Source organism: Prunus dulcis, chromosome 1 (genome assembly GCF_902201215.1).
Source record: "Prunus dulcis chromosome 1, ALMONDv2, whole genome shotgun sequence".
NCBI lineage: Eukaryota > Viridiplantae > Streptophyta > Magnoliopsida > Rosales > Rosaceae > Prunus > Prunus dulcis.
In genome coordinates, this window is record NC_047650.1 from 12,870,722 (window position 1) to 12,880,880 (window position 10,159).

A 10,159-nucleotide genomic window follows, 5' to 3' on the forward strand; every position below is an offset into this window, starting at 1 on the left:
TATATCAACAATTGGCTAGTAATAACTTTCCACGCACTCATTAACGACTAACAGTCATACACGCGCATGTAGCGACTCCTTCAACTGCAACTAGCAAAATCCTCATGTCCAAAGTGGAATGCTAATCGCCATGCTATTGGAACTTGGACTCAATACTAATAGTCTAACAGGCTGCATAGGCCACCCGTAATACACATGATGTAAATTGATGGTAAAGTTAATAGTAGTATAACAATAATTTAATGGAGTTAATCGTTTTCTTAATCTCTAAACTTAGACCCAATTTGCATTAAAGTCTCTGCGGCAGCCCAAACTCATTCGTTAAGCTGCTAGAATAAAAAGACTCCTACAGCCATCACCTTCATTACTCTGTCCTCCTAGTACCTAATTAGTTGCAACGAATATTTTTTTAATTTTTTAATTTTGTTGTTTAATTTGGGAATTTAGCTATGTTTGATTGTTGAAAAACGGAAGAAAGATTGGGAGGTGGCTTGCAAGGATGGATGTATGGGGAGGGTTATGGTGGGTTTATTTTTTAAATTTGTTTTTTGTTTGTTTTTATTATTATTGGGCGTTTTAGTTTTTAATTTTTAATTTTTTATAATATTTTATAGATTTTATTAATTTATTAATATTCTAGTGAAAATTGATAATTTTAACCCTTAAATTAAGGGCAATATTGAAGTAGTATAACAATAGGACCAATGCACCGAGTAATAAAGAGTTGGTGAACCATTTGAACGAATAATTTAGTTGAAAAATCAAAATACAACTTAGGTATAATTTTGAGGACCTTCGAGTTAAAAAAACTCTTTTCTTTTTATTCTAATTCAATACCTCTCAACATCTTAACCATGTTGCTGAAAACAAAAACGACGAACATCAGAGCACAAGTTCAAAAATAATATGCACCGTAAAACAGTAACGATTAATGGATGCGAGACCCTAAAACTGCCACTCAGCTACTTGAGTGCTCCGAATAACTTCGGCGCAACCTACACGCCATAAGGCAATGATCAACACATGAGTCTGAACAAAATTAATACAACATATATAAAGAATTAAAATGAAAACTTACACATTTGTCAACACAAGATATGTAATCAAAGTATTGGCCTGTACAATGCTTCTCGCCATTGTTATCAGCTTCAACCCTCTTAACACATGCCTACAATAAATAAAAAAGTTGAACAATCCCAGTACAAATACGAAATTACATTCATTCAAACCAAATGTGAACAATCTCAAGCATACATATAAATACCAAAACAAAGACCTCTAACAATCATATTATTCCATTTCTTTATTCTATTTTAAAAAATTAAAAATGAAAAGAAAAAAAGATTCAAATTTTAATTTTATTACTCAACAATTATGGCAGGAGGGACCGGGGTGCAAGAAAGTAGAAATAAAGACAATATGAAAGCCATATGTATCCACAACTTTTTAAGGTTGAACTATAACTGATGCTCAGCAGAAGTAGCTGCCTAATCATCTACTCTTTTGTAAGATTCAATCAGTTTATTAAATCTAGCCCAATTGTTCAAGTAGGGGAAATTTGATTGAGACCCAACAGTTTGCGATGTTAGGAGTCATTCTGCTGGTTTTAAACTGCTGCATTTAATAGATAACTGTAGTATTGGAAAAGGCATTATATTCATAGAGCTACATACAACAGAATAAGTACCTACAGTGTAAGATTTGTTTTCCATAGCAAGTCCAAATTTCAACAGATTCAAGTGCAAAAGATTTTGATTGAGACTTCATAGTCTATGCAACACTTCCTCCAAAATAAACAAAAATAAAAAATTCCAGTAAGTATATGTTCTATAATTTTTCCCTGTTCTTAGCCTATAATATCCAAAACCTACAACAAAAACCTACAACAATGGTCAAGTGGGAAATCTTGGAGTAAACCAAGAAAGTAAAGGTAGAGGTAGAGCCGAATCTTGATGTTGTCTAGGCAAGCGTCCAATACTAAGAGTAGTAGTTATGAACCTTGTAAGCCAACCCAACAATCCCATTAAAATATGTCAAAAGAGCTTGCTTAATCACTTTAGTATGACATCCTGAATCCTGATATTCTGATACTCTTATTTTGGCTATAACCTTTGTACAATTACTCTCTATAACGTTCTGCACGGCATACCTAACTAAATAACTTGATATTACTAAATTTCACATTTGATGATATATATGATTTCCAAATTACTTCCTCTTATGGAAAAACATACAGAACGCATTCTAACTTGTTGGACCATGCAAAAATATATAGTTCCAACTTCCAAGATTTCATAGGAGAAGTAATTTTGGGAGCTTTTCTAGGTTGTAATTCCCTTTACCTCTATAGCAGGGAGCATGGATATGGATAAAACACACAGGTACAACAAAGACCAATAAGTTGATACGACTATCTCTCTAGTAATTTGATTTTAAAAAATATCTGATCCAATTGTAAGTTCATATTAACAGCATCTAAAATTAACCTAGGAAATAAATTTCATTACTTGATATTCAATCAGAGGCTTCACACATTTAGGCTGGCAAGACTCCTCAAGATACTTCTTCTGATCAACGAGTTCTTCATCCGCCCTTAGTAGATAAAATGAAAAGATCGGTGAGAGAAAAAGAAAAGCTTTAGGTTTCAATCCAAAGAGAAAGAGAAAATCAATAGAAAATTTGGTGTTTTGATCCCTTGATACACAATGTTCGTGTCGACATTTCAATTTCTTTATGCCTAACATTCATGTGAAAAAGAAAAATGGAAAACCCACAAAGATTAATAACCCAGAGATACTCACATAGAAATGAATCAAAAAGCTCTCCAATTTCCTGCATCGAAATATAAATAAATAAAATCGATAAAAAAACATTGAAAGTTTAGTTCGATTTTTGGGGGCGAAAAAGAAGAAGAAGGGTACCTTCTGATTCGAAGAGAAAGATCAGCTCCTGAGTTGCAGAAGAGAGAGAGAGAGAGAGAGAGAGAGAGAGAGAGAGGGTGGAAATGGGGAACTTGGAAGCTTGGAACAACTACGATTATGATGGTGGACCGGATCTGAGATTGTGGAGCTGTTGAATGGGTCTCTCAAGACAGATCAAGTATAGACAAAATCATTTTCTTTTGGGCTTGGGTCCAGACATACACGACGATTTACCAATCATGCTCAAACACAACATTTGTTATTTTATCATTATATTTATTTTATTTTATTTATTTATTTATTTTTTAAACTTCTAGACGTCACAAAATGATGATGTTTATTGTGGAACTGTGAGACTGTCCTTAATAGTTTTAGCTTCTACAAATTGTTTTATTTATTAAAGTTAATGAAATAATAAGGCATCGTTTGATTTACGGAACGCATTTGAGGGAAAATTATTTCTCATGTCATTTCCTAAAGAATGAGAAATGAAAGATTCATTTTCCACGTTTGATAATGTTAGGAAAATAATCGAAAGATATAGTTTATTTCCTTTTTCATGTTTGTTTTGAGTATGAATGAAAAATAAAATTCTAACAATTTTTCAATTATAGTCATATTAAATCAAATTAAAAAAATACATTTAATGATATATTGTAATTTTAAATTGTTAATGAAGACAAAATTGTCATGAAAAATATGTATCTAATGTTGGCTCATTTTTCAAACTTTCCCATGAGGAAGAAAAACAAAACCTAGGAGGATCCACTTTCCCCACTATATTCTTGGTGGCCTGTTAATTTCAATAACTCGTCAAATGTGAAGAATTTCATACAAGTAAATAACACAATACTCAAAAGGAAAAAGAATTTCATTACAACCACCAAAAAATTACAACTCTGTTGCATTTGATTCCCTTAATCAAAACATTGCCCCTCATTTCTGCTTTGTTGTCTACTTTCCCAGGCCTTGAAGCAGCTTCATAATTCAAAGCTGAACTCTTCTCTGCCCTTACTAAGGAAGACCAAGCTTCCCCGGGTTGCTGCTCGTGGACCGAACACATGATGAAATAAATTTTCCTCTCAGCCATCTTGAGCTTACTCCTCATTTCAACTCTTCTCAACTTTCATGATTTCTCGGGTTTCACATCCCTTTCCCCAGCTTGAACCATCCTCTGCAGATCACAAACCCTTCTTCTCGACTTTCATGATTTCTCGGAATTCACTTCCCTCTCCCCAGGCTTATTACATCATCTACGAGACCATGTCCAAATTGCAAGTCACCGATCCATCTAAAAGTCGGAGAGCAGATCTGCTCCAGGCAATAAGACAGAGCTTCCAGGACAGCCCCTGGTTACCCACTTGACCCATTTCAGAGGACACATTGCACCACGATGGCTTGACCCTATGGCATCTGATTTCCAATTTCCATAGTAAAGACAGGAGTGTGAAACAGCCAAGGGCAGTGATGGCTTTGTGGAGCTAAGATTGCTCACTGGAGGCAGTGCGGAGTCAGGCCCAAGTGGTCCTTCCTTGCTTAAAGATATTGTTCTGGCAGAAGGCTTCAACCACCACCGCATCAACCTCCCCTTATCGGGCACCATCATCAAAGAGAACCTTATAGAATCGCTTTCTTTCTTCTGGGTCAAACAATCCTCCTCTATCTCCCTGATCATCAGGGTTAGACATCTCAGAGCTCCTGTCCTTGCCTTCATTTGGTCTACCCAAAACCATGCCTTTCTTTTTCTTCTTTTCTAGATTTACCGAATGGCGCCTGCGGTTATATTCATGAAGCCCCTCCTGCATAAGTTCTCCAAATTTCTCCTTCACAACAACAAGTGGATCCTTATCTACCAGTCCTTGCCCATTATAACCTTCTCTAAGAAGGACAGTATAGATCTGATACTTATTAGAGACATAGAATATGCCAGGGTGCTTGAGTAGCAAAACGTTCAATTTCTCTGGCAAAAAAAATTCTCTCTTAAAATGTCCCAGCTTTGCAATTGATGCTTTCTTCCATAGAGTCAATGACAACAACTCATGCACCAAACCCACCGTCCTCTTCTCCATCTCCTTTGATCCCTCCACTAAGCCTTTGGAGTCCAAGTAGGGTGAAATATAAGGAGTCGCATTAAATTCATGAAACCTTTCCCATGACTTGACCCAAGTTGAAGGCAATGAGCATGTGAAACATGGCTCAGTTCCTTGCTTGTGAGCTGAAGCTTCAATAGCAGAAACCGCTAAATCTGGATTCCAAGACACAAGCTCAATCTCCATCGAACTCCGTCGCCCACTATAATTAACAATCTGAAACATATCAGAATATTTTGGCACAAGTCTAATCAAATAGTCATCTGGAAAACCTAAGTTCCGCTTTAGTTCATTAAGCTTGACAACATTTAGTCTTTTATTGGAGCTCATCATAAGTAACTTTGTTAATCTCTCAACAAACACATATTCCTGCATGTCTTTAACAGATTCTTCCTCTTCCACCAAACCCATCATTCGTTTTGTTAGCTGGCAGTAGTACCCATCACCCTGCAAATAGACTTGAAAGCAGCATGGGTACTTTTTGAGCCAATTGAGAGCCTTTCCTTGGAGATCAAGGGTCTTGAACTTCTTCTGAATGAATCTCACTGTTGCTACTTGATCAGGGCACCTCAGGATGATGTTTTTTATTTGATTATTCACTATCCATCGGCGATTCTTAGACAGCGCTGATTCAAGATATGGATCCTTCTTCATTGACCACAGAGAAAAGTTCCGAACGAAGTATTGAACAAGTCTTGGGTTCCGAAAGTGCATTATAACAACCATTTTTCTCTTCTATATGTAACTTCAACATCTAAGAAACAAACTAAAGAAAAATGTAGAAAAATTAATACATGTCCCAAGCACACAAAGTGATGTGAACAATCTCAAGTATACATATAAATACCAAAACAAAGACCTCTAACAATCATATTATTCCATTTCTTTTTTCATTTTTAAAAAATGAAAACCGAATGGAAGAAAATATTCAAATTTTAATTTTATTACTCAACAATTATGGCAGGAGGGAACGGCGGTGCAAAAAAGAAGAAATAAAGACAATATGAAAGCCATATGTATCCACAACTTTTAAGGTTGAACTATAACTGATGCTCAGCAGAAGTAGCTGCCTAATCATCTACTCTTTTGTAAGAGAAATCTAGCCCACTAGTTCATGTAGGAGAAATTCGATTGTGACCCAACCGTTTGCCATGTTAGGAGTCATTCTGCTGGTTTTAAACTGCTGCATTTAATCGATGTAGTATTGGAAATGGCATTATATTCATAGAGCCACATACAACAGAATAAGTACCTACAGTGTAAGATTTGTTTTCCATAGCAAGTCCAAATTTCAACATATTCAAGTGCAATAGATTTTGATTGAGACTTCATAGTCTATGTAACACTTCCTCCAAAATAAATAATAATAAAAAATTCCAGTAAATATATGTTCCATAATTTTTCCCTGTTCTTAGCCTATAATATCCAAAACCTACAACAATGGTTAAGTGGGAAATCTTGGAGTAAACCAAGAAAGTAAAGGTAGAGGTAGAGCCGAATCTTGATGTTGTCTGGGCTTCTTCCGACCCATCAAGGTTTCGACTAATTATACAATCTTTTGGAACAATTGAAACGAAGCCCCTCCAAAATCCTAAATTTCAAAATCAATAAACACAATCAAGAAAAAAAGATACAGAAATGTATTTGTTTATGTATGTTTCAGAAGCTAAAGAATTAGATCTAAATTTATAAAATCAGAAAGCAGTAACCGCAAGAATCATTTCAGAAAAGTGGGAAAGAATCTGATCATATTTATAAGAAAAAACACACACATATATCATACACATATATGTATATTATATATTGGAGAAAGAGAGCTCACTTGAGGCGGTGAGGAGAAAGCACAAGCAATAGAACCTAGGGGTTGCAGAAGAAAATGACTGTTTGAATGGATTGGAATTACAGGGAAGAAGACTGAGCGAGCTTCAGAGAGAGAGAGAGAGCAACAATAACAAATGTTTTCTCTTTTAAAGTTTCTAGGGTTGGGTTGGGTAGGCTTGGATTTCTTGGAGAGGAAAGGCGGTTCTGGGCTCTCGTATAATTTTCCAGGACCTTGGGCCTTTGTCCAAAAATATTTTTAAGAAAATAATGGTTTTGGCAGACAATTTTTACGTTACCACTCGGAATTTTTTACCTTCATACACAAACTTTACACTCTTGTCGTAAAGAGAACCGAAGTCGTGGCATACCACAAATTATTTAAAAATAATAAAATGAATTTATTAACATGTATTGTATAAAAAATATATAAAAAATTTGTCAGAGTATAAATATTTTTATGTTAGTGTATAATAGGCTTTAGAAATAACGGAAGCTTTATTTATACTAGCCCGTTTTTTTTTTTTTTTTTATAATTTTAATCGACAAGTTTGCTGCATTCCAATACCGCTTCTTTTTTTCTCCTTTTTTTTTTTTTTTTTTTCACAACTAAAAGCATTCCAAGGCAGCTTTAGTAATTATATATGCAGGGGAAAGCTGGATAATATTTTCGGCTGTAACAGCAAATAAAACATTTTCAGGTGTCAAAAATTTTGCAACAAAACTGTTAGCTCCGTCAAATACCAAATCAATCACCGGTATATATCAATAATTGGTTAGCAATAGCCTTCCACGCACTCTTATTTTGGCTATAACCTTTGTACAGTTACTCTCTATAACGTTCTGCACGGCATACCCAACTTCATAACTTGATATTACAAAATTTCACATTTGATGATATATATGATTACCAAATTACTTCCTCTTATGGAAAAACATATAGAACGCATTCTAACTTGTTGGACCATGCAAATATATGGTTCCAACTTCCAAGATTTCATAGGAGAATTAATTTTGCGAGCTTTTCTAGGTTGTAATTCCCTTTACCTCTCTAGTAGGGAGCATGGATAAGGATAAAAGACACAGGTACAACAAAGACCAATAAGTTGATACGACTCTCTCTCTAGTAATTAGATGTAAAAAATATATATATATCTGATCCAATTGTAAGTTCATATTAACAGCATCTAAAATTAACCTAGGAAATAAATTTCATTACCTGATATTCAATCAGAGGCTTCACACATTTGGGCTGGCAAGACTCCTCAAGATACTTCTTCTGATCAATGAGTTCTTTGTTTACACCAGAATGAACCGAGCAGACCCAGCATCAAAGCGACTAGCACTAAGGCAGCCACGCCTTCTCCCCTGCCGAAGGAAGACACACTTCCGAGGAGCCAGACACCTGCCGAAACTCCCAGCTGCCAAACCTAATCTCCAGGACACGTGTCGCCACCACGACGACTTGTACAAAGTCCCACATTGGAACTTTGTGCAAAGCTCCTACTTTCACCTCCCTATAAATAGGGAACAATACCCAAGTAAAAAGGGTAACTATTCTCCTACTTTTATTGTTACTCTGCCAGAATTACTACCTGTAAATGACTTAGGCATCGGAGAGCCTTCGGCCGGCACCACACCGGTGTCCGAAGCTTAACGATTGCTTCTACCACTTTGTCTTCTGCAGGTCTCCCACCAACCTATTTAACCAAAGGCTTCAGCCCTCTTCCCTGCTGAAGACCCCGCATACCTAATCACTAAATTGGACTCAATATTGGCCGGGCCATTTTGAGCATCAACAGTTTGGCGCCGTCTATGGGAAGTCGACACTTGAATCCCCTCTTTCTCTATCAGCCCAGCTGGCTCCTTCACCCATCAGGCCCCGTCGCCTCTTCTTCACCCCACACTCTGCTATGCTGACCGAGGATAGCCGCGATACCCAGCACCATACCCCCCGCGAGGGTACTTCCCGAAGGAAATCTCCGGGAGATGCCACTCTCCAAGCAGAAGTGGAGCGCCTCCGCGACAATATTACTAAGATGTCGGAGAAATACGTGCATCTTCATTGTCGGAATGCTGAGCTAGAGCACGACTATCGTGCTCTAAAGCGGAACCAAGAGAGGACTCGAGCCTAGGATGCCCAACAAGACCTCACCCAGAACGTTGGGCATACTCAGCCGAACCAGCCAGCACATTCCAGCCACAGCGCCCCGGCCAAATAAAAGACCACCTTCATCTGGAGCTAACCTAGTCACGACTCCTTTGCGTTCCCCCACCGAAGGACCGGCCCCATGAGCCAGTCAGGATCTACCAAGATTGCAGGGATCGCATCTCGGACCGTCAGCCAGGACCGATCCCTATCCCTGTCAACCTCGAGGACCCACGGGTGACACACCTAGGCCCTTCTCCAGGCCCCGTCCGCGTACCCGACGGAGAAGGTGTCGGGGACTCGGATAGTTGGGAATTCTATAATCCAACTTACCACACTGAGACGCTGGAAGATTGGGAACATTCCCCAGCCCCTGTTTGCCCCGTCCCCAGGCCTTTGGCACCTGAAACTCTTCCTCATGCCGACCTGGCCATGAGGCTTCTCTTTGAAAAGGTCCGGCGCCTGGAGAGCGAACAACATCGCAGCCATCAACTCCTCTGGGCAAAACCACGACCGGGGCCCTTTACTGAACGTATCCTCCACTACCACCAGGAGAAAGATATCCAACCACTCCGCATCGCTTTCTACACTGGCACGGAGGACCCTCTCACCCACATCCACTCCTTCCAGTCTGCCCTTGGGTGCAAAGGCCTCACTGATGAAGGCATGTGCCTCCTCTTCCCTTCCACCCTCAGCAGCGCGCGCCCTGAATTGGTTCTATAGACTCCACCCCCGCACCATCAACTCATTCGATAGTCTCAAGCAGACGTTCCTGGATCATTTTATGATCCAGACTGATCGCCTATACTCTGCCGACGACTTATATATGCTTCGGCAGGCTGAGGACGAACCCCTTCGGGAATATGCAGCTCGGTTCAGTCACGAATACTCCCGCTGCCCGGATACTAACGACCGCGCTGCCTTCGGTGCTTTTAAGAGCGGCCTCCGCGAGTCCAACTTCCGCTACCTGGTTCATAGCAACAGTTGGAACACATATGCAGAGCTAATGAAACAGGCAGCGATCCATGCTAAGACTGAATACTTCAATTTCAAGCGTGGCCCAGCCAACCTGGCGCGCAACACTTTCGCCGATCCTCCACCTGCTTCAGCACCCGCTTCAGCCCCACCTCAGCACTCTACCCCTGCCCCGAGTACCCAGGGTACCCAACAACATAAATGAA

The 10,159-nt window shown here is 38.9% G+C and overlaps 2 protein-coding genes across 3 annotated transcripts; both read right to left on the reverse strand.

Annotated features, from left to right (window-relative positions):
• Positions 1 to 721: 721 nt before the first annotated feature.
• On the reverse strand, positions 722 to 3,047 carry LOC117615602 (cytochrome b-c1 complex subunit 6-like). The gene is made up of 5 exons (XM_034344709.1): positions 2,922 to 3,047; positions 2,802 to 2,832; positions 2,508 to 2,592; positions 1,079 to 1,168; positions 722 to 995 (listed from the first exon to the last, which is right to left on the reverse strand). Coding segments are annotated over exons 2-5 (210 nt in total). The 5' UTR covers positions 2,804 to 2,832; positions 2,922 to 3,047; the 3' UTR covers positions 722 to 962.
• Positions 3,048 to 3,731: 684 nt separating this feature from the next.
• LOC117615601 (protein WHAT'S THIS FACTOR 1 homolog, chloroplastic) lies at positions 3,732 to 7,042 on the reverse strand. Of its 2 annotated transcripts, none has more exons than XM_034344708.1 (2): positions 6,834 to 7,042; positions 3,732 to 5,777 (listed from the first exon to the last, which is right to left on the reverse strand). In XM_034344708.1, the coding sequence occupies exon 2, from the start codon at positions 5,735 to 5,737 to the stop codon at positions 4,511 to 4,513; it is 1,227 nt and encodes a 408-aa protein (XP_034200599.1). In that variant the 5' UTR covers positions 5,738 to 5,777; positions 6,834 to 7,042; the 3' UTR covers positions 3,732 to 4,510. The 2 variants fall into 2 exon arrangements, 1 of the variants encoding a protein (XP_034200599.1); XR_004584035.1 differs by lacking the exon at positions 3,732 to 5,777 and adding an exon at positions 6,301 to 6,602.
• Positions 7,043 to 10,159: the final 3,117 nt, after the last annotated feature.

Excerpts from the sequence above, each read along its gene's own strand:
- LOC117615602 (XM_034344709.1), bottom strand. Across the intron at positions 1,169-2,507 it reads AGCCTCTGATTGAATATCAA|GCATGTGTTAAGAGGGTTGA; the intron begins GTAATGAAATTT and ends TATTTATTGTAG. Across the intron at positions 996-1,078 it reads TATCTTGTGTTGACAAATGT|GTTGCGCCGAAGTTATTCGG; the intron begins GTAAGTTTTCAT and ends TATGGCGTGTAG.
- LOC117615601 (XM_034344708.1), bottom strand. The coding sequence starts at position 5,737 with ATGGTTGTTATAATGCACTTTCGGAACCCAAGACTTGTTCAATACTTC.